General features: G+C 49.1%; 1 protein-coding gene across 1 annotated transcript in view; it reads left to right on the forward strand.

The window, feature by feature from the left end:
* Positions 1 to 17,136, forward strand: part of meiob (meiosis specific with OB-fold) — a 261,266-nt gene that overhangs the window by 192,763 nt on the left and 51,367 nt on the right. Inside the window, exon 10 of the mRNA XM_072479797.1 lies at positions 11,619 to 11,711. Within this exon, the coding sequence (XP_072335898.1) occupies positions 11,619 to 11,711 (93 nt within the window). The remainder of the gene's footprint in view (positions 1 to 11,618; positions 11,712 to 17,136) is intronic.

Below are 17,136 nucleotides of genomic sequence, written 5' to 3' on the forward strand. Positions count from 1 at the left end.
GGGGCTCGGAGGTATACAGCTCTCGGTAGAAGGTCTCAAATGCTCGCTTGACCTCTTTTAGTTCAGTTACAAGTCTGCCTTTGCTGTCTTTTATTGTCTATTTCCCTCGTGGCTGCCTGCTTTCACAGCTGGTGAGCCAGTAGGCGGCCAGCCTTTTCTCTGTGCTCGTGTCTGGCGGAATTGGTGCACTCCTTTCCTATTGGATAGCAGGTTAAAGTCCATTTGTACCTTTTTCTTCTTGACCAGAAGCTGTACGGTTGAGCCTCAGAGTATTTTTTATCAACCACCAGGATGGAGTCAATCAACTGTTGCTTGGCCGTCCTCTCTTCCCTCTCTCTGCGAGCCTTGTAGGCTATAATTTCACCCCTGATTACAGCCTTCAGTGCATCCCAGAACCTGGAAGGTGAGACTTCCCAATTCTGGTTGTCAGTAACATAGTCGCTTATGGCTTGTGATGTTTCCTGGTAGAAGGCCTTGTCGGCCAAGAGGTCCGTGTCCAACCTCCATGTGGGGTGTATGGCACGGCCCATCTCCAACCTCACATCCATGTAATGTGGAGCATGTTCGGAGATGACTATCGCGGAGTATTCCGCCTTTGTTATTCCTGGAAGCACCGATTTCCCCACTACAAAGAAGTCGATCCAGATGTATACTTTGTGGACCGGTCAGAAGAACGAGAATTCCCTCTCGCCGGGATGCAGGAACCTCCATGGGTCCATTGCCCCCATCTGTTCCATGAAGGTTCCTAATTCCCTAGCCATGCCTGTCTTTTTCCACGTTCTGGGGTTTGATCGGGTCCTGCACGCAATTAAAGTCACCCCCCATAATCAGTCGGTGTGAGACAATGTCAGGGATTTCTGCCATGGTGTTTTTTATAAAGTCTGTGTCGTCCCAGTTGGTAGCGTACACTTTACCTACTGGTGCCCCGTCTAGGTCACCGCTGACCATGACGTACCGTCCCCCTTGGTCCGTAACCGTCCTAGTATTCGTAAACCTCGTCCTCTTGCTAATCAGTATGGCTACTCCGCTAGCCCTCTTCCCTTATCAAGAATGGTACATCTGTCCCACCCAGCTCTTTCTTACCAACAGTTGCCCCTTCTCCCTCAGGTGTGACTCCTGCAAGAGGATTATGTCGGCCTTCAGGCACCTTAAGTGGGTGAAGACTCTGGATCTTTTCACCGGGCAGTTAAGTCCCCTTACATTCCAGGTAACCATCCTGATGGGGGCTTCTGTCCCCTGACCCCCGTTCCTGCGTGATCAACCATACTTAACTGGTGGACGTGGTTACCCTTTGTTAGGGGGCCGTCCAAAGTGGCCGCCAGATCGGGCCCCTGCGCTCCTGGGTTTCCCTTTGTCCAGGGGGCACCCAACATGGCCACCAACTGTGTGTGCGAAACATAGGTGCGTCCCTGCACTCCGGAGTTTCCCTTTCTTTAGGGTAGCATCCCAAATCTGATCTGCCACCGATATAGCACTGCCTTGGCCTTGTTGAACCCAGCACGCCGTTTCGCCATCTCGGCTCCAATGTCCTGATATATTGGGACCTTGATCCCCTCCCATTCACAGTTGCGCTTCTCCCTCGCCCACCGCAAGATCTTCTCTTTCTCCACGAACTTATGTAGTCTCACGATCACCGCCCGCGATAGTTCCCCTGCTCTAGGCTTCTGCCTCAGAGACCTATGCGCTCTGTCCACTTCAGGGGCCTTATCCAGCACCCCCTCCGCCATCAGTCCTGCCAGCATCCTTGACACGTACCTCGTGGCACTCACTTTCCACTCCTTCAGGCAAGCCCACTATCTGCAGGTACTACTTTCTCGAACTGTTTTTCTGCTCCTCCACATTTGCTATCAACATCTTGCAACGGTCTCCTCAGAGCCCCATCTCCGTCTCCAATGCCACCACCCGATCACTGTGATCCGGCATCACCCTCTCAATGTCTCGGATCTGCGACCCCTGTGCCTACAAACATTTTTCTACCCTCTCCATCGAGCCCTCACAGCCCCTTAAATGGCTTTCGAATGATCCTCCTGCACCTCCTTCCTCTGCTGGCGGAACTCATCCTTGATGAAAGCCATCAACTGATCCATCTGAGGCTTTCTGACTTGCACAAGCCCTTCCTCATCCGCCACCTTTTCACTGGTTGCTGCTCGACAGGTCTTCTCCAATTCCTTGGCCAGGTCTTTCACCGTCTTCTGCCAGGTTTGGTAACCAGTGGACATACCACTCCAGGGGGAAACTACTCTTCCGACCATCAACTATACCTTTCTGTCGAAGTTGCACCCAATATCGGGTAAAAAGAGCTCTTTTCTATGCCTTCAAGCAGGAGCTGCCCTGTGTGCGACCACTCACACCATGGACGCCACCGTAAGTCCTGGCCAACATTATATACTCTGGTAAAGTGAGATATTCCGCCCCTAGCATACTCATACTCCGAAGGAGCACAGGGAAGACAAGGTGCCGTGCGGGATATTACATTCCTCCACCCCAAGTTCAAAGATTCCCTCGACGAACGATGAGACAGAAAAGGAGAAGCAGGCAGAGGAAATCAGAGTCTCTTAGGTTCTGGTAAGTCCTCATGGAACTGATCAGTGGATGTATACTGCACTGGTGAATGCTATCTGTGGCAGGGACAACGTGGCGAATGATTGTCAGGATGATGCATGATCAATTGGACAAAGACGAGAGTTGAATACAACTGAGGCTTTATTGCTCTAAGATGTGTGGCCTCCCACAGCAGCTGGCGAAATGGATGCTGCACGGAGGACCCACATATTTATACTCCGCCTCCTGGGCGGAGCCAGCAGGCAGGGACTACTGGCATAACTGTAGTACAGGTCCTACCGTACATCACCTAATATAGGTGCAACAGTGGTTTACCACATTCACCCCCTGTTAAAATTGAGTACGGAGGGGTGGTGGAGAACTATATACAGCAATTGAATTTACAAATACAATATTTGCAGGGGGGAAAAAAATTCTTTTGAAGACCAGTGAACCAGTTAGAGGTTTAACCGGTTCGGGGCCTTGATGTGCCGCTGGGAACGACGCAGTGGTGGCGGCGATGCTGGTCTGGTCTTCGGTGACTCTGGGAGCATGCCGAAATCCTCTTCATCCTCGGGTGTGGGCAGGGGGAGGACAGATGGTCCTGGGGGGGTTGCTGCTGGGAGCGCCTGGGGATGAGGGTGTGGAGCCGGGCCAGAGGTGTGTGTGTGTGTGGAACCTGCTGGTGCCAGGTCCCTGAGGGAGACAGTATCCTGGCGGCTGTCGGGGTACGCACGTAGGCGTATTGGGGGTTCGCATGGAGTACATAGAACATAGAAAATACAGCACAGAACAGGCCCTTCGGCCCACGATGTTGTGCCGAACCTTTGTCCTAGATTAATCATAGATTATCATTGAATCTACAGTGCAGAAGGAGGCCATTCGGCCCCCTGAGTCTGCACCGGCTCCTGGAAAGAGCACCCTACCCAAACCCAACACCTCCACCCAACACCAAGGGCAATTTTGGACACTAAGGGCAATTTATCATGGCCAATCCACCTACCCTGCACATCTTTGGACTGTGCGAGGAAACCGGAGCACCCGGAGGAAACCCACGCAGACACGGGGAGGACGCGCAGACACCACCGTAACTGCACTCTCTTCACCAACAGGTCTGCCTTGTGGAGTCGGACGTGCCTACGGAGCAGGACGGGTCCTGGAGCTGCGAGCCAAGTCGGGAGCGACACCGCGGATGTGGATTTCCTGGGGAAGGCAAAGAGATGTTCATGGGGTGTGTTGTTAGTGGCGGTGCACAGTAGTGACCGAATGGAGTGTAGTGCATCAGTGAGGACCTCCTGCCAGCGGGAGGTTCCTGGACCGTAGGGCCAGTTGGACGGCCCTCCAGACCGTCCCGTTCTCCCTCTCTACCTGTCCGTTTCCCCAGGGGTTATAACTGGTCGTCCTGCTGGAGGCGATACCCCTGCTGAGCAGGAACTGACGTAGCTCATCACTCATGAATGAGGATCTCCTGTCACGATGTACGCGGGGAAACCGAACAGAGCGAAGATTGTGTTGAGGGCTTTGATGTCGGTGGCAGACGTGCGGTTTGCACTCCGCACAGACCTGGCAGTCCCTGGTGATTGTCTGTACTTCCTCGATGGAGTAGGGCAGATTGCGGGCCTTTATGAAATGGTACAACCGGGTGACAAAGGCTGTCGTGCGGGGCCCGGAGGCGGTCTACTTGTTCGCTGGCACATGTACCTCGGGATAGGGCGTCTGGGCATTTCAGGAACTACAATGACCCCTGTTGTCTATGGACGCCAAGAGGGGCGTTTCCCACTTATCGTGGTGCGCGGCCATGGGCCCAGCCTGTTGGGTCGGGACTGGTTGCGCCATTTGCGGTTGCAAGGGCAGCACATCCTCCAAACAGTTTCTGAAGGGTTGACTGAGCTGCTAGGACGATACCCAGATGTATTCCAGCCTGGTTTGGGGAAAATAAAAGGGGCCGTAGCCCGTATCCAAGTTGAACCAGAAGCCACGCCGCGCTATTTCCGGGCGCGCCCAGTGCCTTAAGCTTTGCTCGAGAAGGTAGAAGGGGAGCTCACTTGTTTGGAGAGTTTGGGTATTATCAGGACCGTCCGTTTTGCTGACTGGGCAGCACCAATTGTACCTGTAATGAAGCCAGATGCCACAGTTCGCTTGTGTGGTGACTATAAACTTACAGTGAATACGGTTTCCCGACTCGACCGATATCCAATGCCTCGCATAAAGGATCTCTACGCGAAACTTGCAGGTGGACTCTCGTTCACAAAATTAGATATGAGTCACGCCTACCTGCAGTTGGAGCTGGACCCTGCCTCCCGACCATATGTAACGATTAATACACACCGGGGCCTGTATGAATATACATGGTTGCCCTTTGGAGTATCCTCTGCCTGCGCAATTTTTCAACGTGTTATGGAGGGCATTTTGAGAGGTTTACCATGTGTGGCTGTCTACCTAGATGACGTTTTGATTACAGGGACGTCGGAGCAGGAACATTTGGAAAATCTGGAGGCTGTCCTTAGACGCCTTTCGGAGGCTGGAGTCCATTTACGTCGCACAAAGTGCGTATTTCAGGCAAAGGAAGTAGTCTACCTAGGTTATCGGGTGGACCGTGAAGGTCTGCACCCCGTCACAGAGAAGGTGCGTGCAATTCAACATGCCCCCACCCCGACTGACACTTTGCATCTTCGTTCTTTTCTCGGTCTCGTAAACTATTACGGGAAGTTCCTCCTCAATCTGGCAACTACGCTGGCCCCTTTGCACCTTCTGCTAAAGAAAAATCACACCTGGGTTTGGGGTCAGCCGCAAGAAACCGCTTTCCGGCGAGTAAAGCAACAATTGTCATCGTCTGGGTTACTAACCCACTATGATCCTGGAAAGCCTTTGCTCGTCACGTGATGCATCCCCGTATGGTATTGGGGCCGTCCTGCCCCACAAGATGGAGAACGGGGCCGAACGACCGATAGCTTTCGCCTCCCGCACATTGACTGCAGCGGAGAAAAAGTACGCGCAGTTCGAGAAGGAGGGCCTGGCAGTGGTTTTTGCGGTGAAACGCTTCCACCAGTACGTGTACGGCCGCCATTTCACTATCGTGACTATCATAAGCCCCTGCTGGGACTTTTCAGAGAGGATAAGCCAATACCACCCATTGCTTCTGCACGGATCCAGCGCTGGGCTTTGTTGCTTGCTGCATACGAGTATTCTCTGGAGCACAAACCAGGTACGCAGATAGCAAATGCCGATGCACTGAGCCGATTGCCTTTATCGACCGGCCCCATGTCGACCCCCACGACCGGTGAGGTGGTTGCAACCCTAAATTTTATGGACACCTTGCCTGTCACGGCATCACAGATCCGTGAGTGGACCCAGACGGTGCCAGTGCTGTCAAAGGTTCGGCACTGTCCTGTATGGTGGGCAGCATAGACAGCTCCCAGGCGAGTTGCGGGCATTTTCCTCCAAGCTGTCAGAATTCAGCGTGGAAGACGGCATCCTCTTGTGGGGGACGCGTGTGATTGTCCCGGAAAAAGGCCAGGAGCTGATACTATCAGACTTGCACAATGGGCATCCAGGCGTGACCAAAATGAAAATGTTGGCCCGGAGTTATGTCTGGTGGCCAGGCCTCGACACCGACATTGAGAAGGTGGCCCAAAACTGCTCCATTTGCCAGGAGCATCAGAAGCTTCCGCCGGCCGCGCCCCTACATCACTGGGAATGGCGTGGGCGGCCTTGGGCACGCTTGGATGCAGATTTCGCAGGCCCTTTTCAAGGATCCATGTTCCTTCTACTAATTTGGACGCCCAGTCCAAATGGCTAGAGGTGCATAAGATGCAGGGGACAACGTCCTGCGCAACAATTGAAAAGATGCGTTTATCATTTAGTACGCATGGCCTCCCCGAGGTGCTGGTCACGGATAACGGCACTCCATTCACGAGTGAGGAGTTTGCTAGGTTCACAAAGATGAACGGCATCCACCATATCCGCACTGCCCCTTACCACCCGGCTTCAAATGGGTTGGCAGAGCGCGCAGTGCAGACATTCAAAAGAGGCCTAAAGAAGCAGTCTTCCGGATCAATGGACACGAGACTGGCTCGCTTTTTGTTTACGTACAGGACCACCTCCCATGCAGTGACTGGGGTAGCTCCCGCAGAACTCCTAATGGGCCGGAGACTTCGCACCCGCCTTAGTATGGTTTTCCCGGACATTGGCGCAAAAGTACGCCGCACACAAGAACGGCAGGGACAGGGATTTTCTCGGCATCGTCCGATTCGGCGGTTTGCGCCCGGTGACCCAGTGTTCGTTCGGAATTTTGCTGGTGGTGCCCAATGGGTTCCTGGTGTAATCTTTCGCCAAACGGGCCCTATATCTTATCAAGTGCAAGCCCAGGGTCGTCTCCAGCGAAAACATGTAGACCACGTTCGGTCCAGAAGATCATCCCCTCAAAAGAGCCCCCGGAGCTCATTTCAACAGCCGCAGAGACCAGAGACAAGGGAAGGTAGTCCTCACAATCTTCCACTGGTGCCTCACTCGAAGCCTGCGCAGGTCGTTACGGGACCGAATGGAGATAGAGATGCTGACATGACGGAGGCAGCAGACTCTGACTCCGAGATGGAGACACAGGATGAATCAGAGGGGGAATCCTCGGGTCCATGGGCCGTGGATGTACAACCGCGCCGTTCATCACGGAAGCGTCGGTCTCCGTCTCGTTACACGCCGCCTGATCCAGCGCCGCGTGCAAATGGTGTCCGGCCTGCGGACAAACGAGTCCGACGCCCTCCTTCGCCAGGGTCTTCGGTGGATTCCTTGGACTTTGGGGGGGAGGGATGTTATAACCTGCCTACTTACCATTGGCTGGGGACTAATGACTATCCCACAATCCTGTGGGAGTATGAGCTTCCCCAATGAGGGGGGCGGAGAAACCACTAGTAAACTCCTAGTATAAATAAGCTGGCCAGTTCAGGAACCAGGAGGAAGGAGTATGTAGCAAGGGAAGTTACTGCTACTGTTATGTATATATGTTATAGTAAATAAATGTTATTACTTTGTATCCTTAAAACTCGTGCTGGATTCTTCGTGGCCCTTACAAAAGTGATAGATTGGGAAATGTTGATGTTCAAAGGGACCTGGGTGTCCTTGTATAGCAGCCATTGAAAGCAAGCATGCAGGAGCAGCAAGCAGTTAAGAAGGCAAGTCGTATGTTGGTCTTCATTGCAAAATGATTTGAGTACAGGAGCAAGGATTTCTTGCTACAACTGTACAAAGCCTTGGTAGACCACACCTGCAGTATTGTGTGCAGTTTTGGTCTCCTTACCTAAGAAAGGATATACTTGCCAAAGAGGAAGTGCAGCGAAAGAGAGAGTGCCATGAAGGTTTACCAGACTGATTCCTGAGATGGCAGGATTGACATGGAAGAAAGATTGGGTCAACTAGGCCTATATTCACCTGGTGTTTAGAAGAATAAGAGCGATCTTATTGAAGCATATAAAATTCAGTGATGATGTTTCTCCTGGCTGGGGGAGGGTGGGTCTTGGAGCAAAGGGTCGCAGTTTCAAGTTACAGGTAGGCCATTTAGGATTGAGATGGGGAGAACTTTCTTCACTCAAAGAAGGGGTAAACCTGTGCAATTTTCTACCACAGAATGCTGTGAAGGCCAAGTCAGTGAATATATTTTAGAAGGAAATAGATTTCTTGAGATTAAAGGCATCAAGGAGTATAGGGAGAGGATCCAGGCATGATCGTGTTGAATGGCAGAGCATGCTTGAGGGGCTGAATGGCATACTACTGCTCCTAGTTTCTCTTTCCAATTCAGAATTTCTGTTGGTGTGGGTTTTGATATAATCAAAGGTAAATTCTAAATCATTTATACCGCAGAATCACTTCTATTTGAAGAAATACGATTTTCTCAGGTTCGACATGAGCATTGATGACAACTGAGTAAAGCATTGAAAAACTAGCAAAAATAGGCAAAACTGATTACATTCGGCAGCTGGAAATGTGAAGGCATTAAAGAGAGTGCAGAAAAAAATCATGAATGGTTCCAGGGATGAGGAACTTCAATTGTGTACATAGATTGGAAACATTGAAGTGTTTTCCTTGGACGAGAGAAAGTTGGGAGGACAGTTGAAAGCGTTATTCAAAGTCATATGTTTGGACAGAATAGATAAGAAAAAACTGTTCCACTGGTGCAAGGATCATCAACGAGAAGGCACGGATTTAACATAAATTAAAAGAAACAATGGAAGTATGAGGAGAAACATTACACTCAGCGAGTTTTAAGATCAGAAATACATTGCTTGATAGTGTGGTGGAAGCAGGTTCAGCCTTGGCATTCGAGAGGGAATTGGATTAATATCTGAAAAGGAAGAAGGTGCACGATTACAGGGAGAAGGTGGGGGAATGACACCAGATGAGTTATTCATTTGGGAGTCAGCATCGACATGATGGGCTAAATGACCTCCCCCTATAATAATTCTTTGATTTTGAAATGAATCAACACTACTGAAGAGATGAGACAGCATTGTCATAAATAACATATACTAACTCACACCAAGTCCAATTCACCCATCACCCCTGTGCTGGTTGGCCTTCATTAGTTAAGCAAAACTCTAACATTCTGGTCCTTGTTTACAAGATGCCAAAGGACCGCATTGTTCCCTATCTCTGTAGTCTCCTCCAGCTCTACAACCCTGCATGATATTTTGAGCATTCCCTATTTGAATTTCTCTGCTATTGGCAGCAGTACCTTCAGCTACCAAGTCCCTAAGCTCTAGAATTTCTTCCCTAAATCTTCCTGTCTCTTGACCTTTCCTCATTTGAGGCACCTTTTATTATTTTTTATTATTCCTTTATCAGAGTTACAAAGCCAGAGCTCAGAATGTGAACAGTGACAAATCCCTAATCCATCTCCTTGCCTCCTCCAAAACCCAATCCAAATTGAATCCAATTCATGGTCCCCACAAGAGAGACATATCAGATCCAGGCATTACACCTGACCTCACGCTCACCTTAGCCAAAAGGCCAAGAAGGCACTTTTTATTTTTAAAAGCATTTAAATTCCCATGAAGTTAATTAAAAATAACTCTGAAGCTCTTGGCAGCATGCAAGTAGTGCATGGTCCAGTGTAAATTAAAATCTCACTACTCTTAACCCAGGCCTCAGAAGAATACATTTTGTATTGCCAGTGCGACATTTCAATTTTGCTTTGGTGGCCATGGTTATGGTAATAAGGTAATCCGTTAATTCCAGTTTATGCCAGATTGTCAGAAGATGCAATAAGCAACAATTAAATGAAGGACCAGTTAATCTGCTCTTGTTGGTAGTAGTTGAGGGAGGAATGTTGGCCAGGATGTCAGGAGACCTCCCTCCACTTCAAAGAGCACCATGTACTCCATATAGTTTTTTTTTTCTTAATAAATTTAGAGTACCCAATTATTTTTTTTCCAATTAAGGGGCAATTTAGCATGGCCAATCCACCTGCCCATCTTTGGGTTGTGGGGATGAAACCCATGCAGAAACGGGGAGAATGTGCAAACGCCACACGGACAGTGACCCAGGACTAGGATTCGAATCCGGGTCCTCAGCGCCGTAGGCAGCAGTGCTAACCAATGTGCCACATTCCGCCCTTATATAATTTGTTTCAACTATGGGAGCTTCAGTTTATTTGCCTATCTAAAGGATGGCATCTCTAACAATGCAGCTCTCCCTTTACTTTACATTTGTACTCCAAATTGTATGTGTAAATCCTGGAGGGATTTAAAACAATTCTTCTGACTTACACTGATCCTCATCCCAGGTAAAATCAGTGGTGGAGCATCGATGCACAACTTAACATCATTATAAATGAACTACATTTTCTATCTACAATAATATTTGACATGGAGCCACATAAATCTAAATCTATGAATAGAAAATAATGCACTAATGAAGCAGATTTTAACTTATTCCTTCTAACGTAAGAGTTTTTAATTTTTTTTTATTTTGTTGATTTAAGGAGTAGGGATGTCATAGAGACATATTGGGTGTTTCTCCCCACAAATACATCCAGGTTTTCACTCCAGTCTTCTGACACTTTGTCAAAAAAAGCAGAGGGGAGTGTTTTGCACTATCACTCAGGCGGGGCCTGATGGAGCAAGCAAGCTTCCACAGAGATCGGAGTGCCCTTTATCGAAGTTCCTCCCCCACCGACATTGGATGACTGGCAGGCAAGGTGAACGCCCCCAACAGATCTACAGAGAGGGTCAACCCCCACCAACACTCAATGGTTGGGTCACCTCACTACACACCACTCAGACATCAAGGTGACTGACAAACCCCATCTCAAGGTGACTGACCTTCCCACCCCATCCTCACCAACATCGGGGGCCTTGATGGCCCCCCACCCACCCACCATCATTCAGGCACAACTCCCCATCTTCACATAATGGGACCCCCTCCCTCACCCCATGGGGCTCCTGAGAGGCTGGGTGCCAGAAGTCAGTGCCGGGGCACTGCCATGTCCCTCACCATCCGGGGCTATTCTCACCTAAGTGCCTCCGGAATGGCCATCATTTCTGGTTCCAGTTTTTGGAAACTAGTAGTGATTCCCGCCGGCATGACGCCACGCTGGCGTGGAGTAGCATCTGATGTTGCCCGAAGATATGGCATAAAGCTGTTTAAATGCATTCTAGTTTCTTGAAATCAGGTTCATGACCTTTCTAGGTGTGAACCTGATCCCTCCCGTCATTGGGGAGGGCCCAGGAACATCACGCTCGGAATTCACACCGCGCAAATCCAGTTATGGCCCTCTCAGGTTAGTTAGCAGCCATTATGGGATTTGCGCCCATGACAAACGGGCCCTGAAAATCTTTCCCAATCTATTTTTGTACGGTGATAGATGAGTAACTTGTATTCAATACATTCTTTATTGTATTATTACTGAGTAACCAGGTCATCTTTTTCTTTGTTGTGACTGGATTATGATTCACTGTTGTATGATTTAATTAGAATCTTTTTGAGTTGAACAGAAAAGAATATCGTTCGCTTTCTATATCTAAAATAGTGTGATGCAATATAAAGAAATGCATTATTGGTTTGTCTTTTTATCTGGAAATATCAAGACACGAAGGAAGCCAATCTGCTATATAACTTTGCCAAAGAATATGCAGAAAATTATGATGAAGATCCAGAACAAACAAATGAATTAATAAACTGTAAGTCATTGACTTTTATTTTTGAAAATATTGGCTCTTTATATTCATCAGTGATGTAAAAATTAGACAAGCTATGTAAATTGCTTTACTTAAGTGTGATAAACAGCTGGATTTTGCTCTCAACATTAGTGACAGCACGCCCTCTTACATCAAAATTGCCCACAAAGATCTACCGATCTCTCCCTTTTCCCAATATCCATTTGAAACTTGTGCCAAGTCAAGGGAATCTCCATTCATCCAGCAGTAGTGATATTATCAAGTAGGGCAAACAAGCTAATCGCAGGTAGTTTGAAGCATTGATTATCCTTCCCTTTTAATATCACTTCACAGGGTATGAAATAAAGATTGGAAGATATACATGGGATTAAGGTTGTGTTTAAGAACAAAGAACAAAGAAATGTACAGCCCGGGAACAGGCCCTCCAAGCCCGTGCCGACCATGCTGCCCGACTAAACTACAATCTTCTACACTTCCTGGGTCCGTATCCCTCTATTCCCATCCTATTCATGTATTTGTCAAGATGCCCCTTAAATGTCACTATCGTCCCTGCTTCCACCACCTCCTCCGGTAACAAGTTCCAGGCACCCACTACCCTCTGCGTAAAAAACTTGCCTCGTACATCTACTCTAAACCTTGTCCCTCTCACCTTAAACCCATGCCCCCTAGTAATTGACTCCTCTACCCCGGGGAAAAGCCTCTGACTATCCACTCTGTCTATGCCCCTCATAATTTTGTAGACCTCTATCAGGTCGCCCCTCAACCTCCTTCGTTCCAGTGAGAACAAACCGAGTTTATTCAACCGCTCCTCATAGCTAATGCCCTCCATACCAGGCAACATTCTGGTAAATCTCTTCTGCACCCTCTCTAAAGCCTCCACATCCTTCTGGTAGTGTGGCGACCAGAATTGAACACTATACTCCAAGTGTGGCCTAACTAAGGTTCTATACAGCTGCAACATGACTTGCCAAGTAATCTATATTTGTACTGTGTGTGCTAGAAATAAGATATAGTTTTAAGTTTAAGCTTAACTTGTGCTTCTGGGACTTCCGGTGACTGTGATGTGCTGAGTGAACGCACATCACGTGGCTCTCCACCCAACCAGAACCAAAAAATAGTCACTTTTAGAAGAATTTGGTCTGAAAAACCAACAGAAAATAACCCTAACGGAGAAGAAGCAACGGAGGAAAAGATGCCGGCGAATGGAAGCTCGAGGGGCCGACGAGAGGGCAGAATTGGCAGACAGGGCCACGATCGGTGGACGGACAAGCCGGTGGACCCACAAGGCGAGGTGAAGCCCCGGCTGCCCAAGAGCAGGGAAGACCGGCGACCCAAACACTGACACCACCACCACCAGGGGACGGGTGGAGGCTCTTCCTAAAAAAGGAGCTGGCCGCCATGAAGGAGGCGATTAAAACAGAGATCTAGATGGCGGTGAAGGTGCTTGTGACGGAGGCGATGGTCTCCCTCCAACGCACAATTGATGGCATGGGAAAGAAAGGGGAGGCGCAGGAAAGGACAGGATTGTCGCTCTGGAGGCAGAGGTGAAAAGGTTGGTGACGGTCCACAAACAGGAGTTTGAAAAGAAAGGTCGAGGACCAGGCGAACACGTCCCGGCGGCAAAATATACGAATTGTGGGCCTGCCAGAAGGCATAGAGGGTAGAGACTATATCACCCAAATGCTGGGCAACCTATTCAGGAGGGTCAGTTTCCTCAACCCCCCAGAACTCGACAGGGCACACAGGTCGCTCAGTCCGAAGCCCAAGGTGGGTGAGCAGCCGAGAGCAATTATAGCGAAGCTGCACCGATACCAAGCTCGGGAAAGAATCCTGCGGTGGGCCAGGCAAACAAAGGCGAGCTCATGGGAAAGACACAGAATCCAGTTATATCAGGACATTGGGGCAGACCTGGAAAAGAACAAAGAACAAAGAAATGTACAGCACAGGAACAGGCCCTTCGGCCCTCCAAGCCCGTGCCGACCATGCTGCCCGACTAAACTACAATCTTCTACACTTCCTGGGTCCGTATCCTTCTATTCCCATCCTATTCATATATTTGTCAAGATGCCCCTTAAATGTCCCTATCGTCCCTGCTTCCACTACCTCCTCCGGTAGCGAGTTCCAGGCACTCACTACCCTCTGCGTAAAAAACTTGCCTCGTACATCTATTCTAAACCTTGCCCCTCTCACCTTAAACCTATGCCCCCTAGTAATTGACCCCTCTACCCTGGGGAAAAGCCTCTGACTATCCACTCTGTCTATGCCCCTCATAATTCTGTATACCTCTATCAGGTCTCCCCTCAACCTCCTTCGTTCCAGTGAGAACAAACCGAGTTTATTCAACCGCTCCTCATAGCTAATGCCCTCCATACCAGGCAACATTCTGGTAAATCTCTTCTGCACCCTCTCTAAAGCCTCCACATCCTTCTGGTAGTGTGGCGACCAGAATTGAACACTATACTCCAAGTGTGGCCTAACTAAGGTTCTATACAGCTGCAACATGACTTGCCAATTCTTATACTCAATGCCCCGGCCAATGAAGGCAAGCATGCCGTATGCCTTCTTGACTACCTTCTCCACCTGTGTCGCCCCTTTCAATGACCCGTGGACCTGTACTCCCAGATCTCTTTGACTTTTAATACTCTTGAGGGTTCTACCATTCACTGTATATTCCCTACCTGCATTAGACCTTCCAAAATGCATTACCTCACATTTGTCCGGATTAAACTCCATCTGCCATCTCTCCACCCAAGTCTCCAGACAATCTAAATCCTGCTGTATCCTCCGACAGTCCTCATCGCTATCCGCAATTCCACCAACCTTTGTGTCGTCTGCAAACTTACTAATCAGACCAGTTACATTTTCCTCCAAATCATTTATATATACTACAAAGAGCAAAGGTCCCAGCACTGATCCCTGTGGAACACCACTGGTCACAGCCCTCCAATTAGAAAAGCATCCCTCCATTGCTACTCTCTGCCTTCTATGGCCTAGCCAGTTCTGTATCCACCTTGCCAGCTCACCCCTGATCCCGTGTGACTTCACCTTTTGTACTAGTCTACCATGAGGGACCTTGTCAAAGGCCTTACTGAAGTCCATATAGACAACATCTACTGCCCTACCTGCATCAATCATCTTAGTGATCTCCTCGAAAAACTCTATCCAGTTAGTGAGACACGACCTCCCCTTCACAAAACGGTGCTGCCTCTCACTAATACGTCCATTTGCTTCCAAATGGGAGTAGATCCTGTCTCTAAGAATTCTCTCCAGTAATTTCCCTACCACTGAAGTAAGGCTCACCGGCCTGTAGTTCCCGGGATTATCCTTGCTACCCTTCTTAAACAGAGGAACAACATTGGCTATTCTCCAGTCCTCCGGGACATCCCCTGAAGACAGCGAGGATCCAAAGATTTCTGTCAAGGCCTCAGCAATTTCCTCTCCATCCTCCTTCAGTATTATGGGGTAGATCCCATCAGGCCCTGGGGACTTATCTACCTTAATATTTTTTAAGACACCCAACACCTCGTCTTGTTGGATCACAATGTGACCCAGGCTATCTACACCCCCTTCTCCAGACTCAACATCTACCAATTCCTTCTCTTTGGTGAATACTGATGCAAAGTATTCATTTAGTACCTCGCCCATTTCCTCTGGCTCCACACATAGATTCCCTTGCCTATCCTTCAGTGGTCCAACCCTTTCCCTGGCTACCCTCTTGCTTTTTATGTACGTGTAAAAAGCCTTGGGATTTTCCTTAACCCTATTTGCCAATGACTTTTCGTGACCCCTTCTAGCCCTCCTGACTCCTTGCTTAAGTTCCTTCCTACTTTCCTTATATTCCACGCAGGCTTCGTCTGTTCCCAGCCTTTTAGCCCTGACAAATGCCTCCTTTTTCTTTTTGACGAGGCCTACAATGTCACTCGTCATCCAAGGTTCCCGAAAATTTCCGTATTTATCTTTCTTCCTCACAGGAACATGCCGGTCCTGTATTCCTTTCAACTGCCACTTGAAAGCCTCCCACATGTCAGATGTTGATTTGCCCTCAAACATCCGCCCCCAATCTATGTTCTTCAGTTCTCGCCTAATATTGTTATAATTAGCCTTCCCCCAATTTAGCACATTCATCCTCGGACCACTCTTATCCTTGTCCACCAGTACTTTAAAACTTACTGAATTGTGGTCACTGTTACCGAAATGCTCCCCTACTGAAACATCTACCACCTGGCCGGGCTCATTCCCCAATACCAGGTCCAGTACCGCCCCTTCCCTAGTTGGACTGTCTACATATTGTTTTAAGAAGCCCTCCTGAATGCTCCTTACAAACTCCGCCCCGTCTAAGCCCCTGGCACTAAGTGAGTCCCAGTCAATATTGGGGAAGTTGAAGTCTCCCATCACCACAACCCTGTTGTTTTTACTCTTTTCCAAAATCTGTCTACCTATCTGCTCCTCTATCTCCCGCTGGCTGTTGGGAGGCCTGTAGTATACCCCCAACATTGTGACTGCACCCTTCTTATTCCTGATCTCTACCCATATAGCCTCACTGCCCTCTGAGGTGTCCTCTCGCAGTACAGCTGTGATATTCTCCCGAACAAGTAGCGCAACTCCACCTCCCCTTTTACATCCCCCTCTATCCCGCCTGAAACATCTAAATCCTGGAACGTTTAGCTGCCAATCCTGCCCTTCCCTCAACCAGGTCTCTGTAATGTCAACAACATCATAGTTCCAAGTACTAATCCAAGCTCTAAGTTCATCTGCCTTACCCGTAATGCTCCTTGCATTAAAACATATGCACTTCAGGCCACCAGACCCGCTGTGTTCAGCAACTTCTCCCTGTCTGCTCTGCCTCAGAGCCACACTGTCCCTATTCCCTAGTTCTCCCTCAATGCTCTCACCTTCTGACCTATTGCTCCCGTGCCCACCCCCCTGCCATACTAGTTTAAAACCTCCCGTGTGACACTAGCAAACCTCGCGGCCAGGATATTTATGCCTCTCCGGTTTAGATGCAACCCGTCCTTCTTATACAGGTCACACCTGCCCCGGAAGAGCTCCCAGTGGTCCAGATAATGGAAACCCTCCCTCCTACACCAGCTGTTTAGCCACGTGTTTAGCTGCTCTATCTTCCTATTTCTAGCCTCACTGGCACGTGGCACAGGGAGTAATCCCGAGATTACAACCCTCGAGGTCCTGTCTTTTAACTTTCTGCCTAGCTCCCTGAACTCCTGCTGCAGGACCTCATGCCCCTTCCTGCCTATGTCGTTAGTACCAATATGTACAACGACCTCTGCCTGTTTGCCCTCCCCCTTCAGGATGCCCTCTACCCGTTCGGAGACATCCTGGACCCTGGCACCAGGGAGGCAACATACCATCCTGGAGTCTCTTTCACGTCCACAGAAGCGCCTATCTGTGCCCCTGACTATAGAGTCCCCTA

Source organism: Scyliorhinus torazame, chromosome 17 (genome assembly GCF_047496885.1).
Source record: "Scyliorhinus torazame isolate Kashiwa2021f chromosome 17, sScyTor2.1, whole genome shotgun sequence".
In the NCBI taxonomy this organism is placed as follows: domain Eukaryota; kingdom Metazoa; phylum Chordata; class Chondrichthyes; order Carcharhiniformes; family Scyliorhinidae; genus Scyliorhinus; species Scyliorhinus torazame.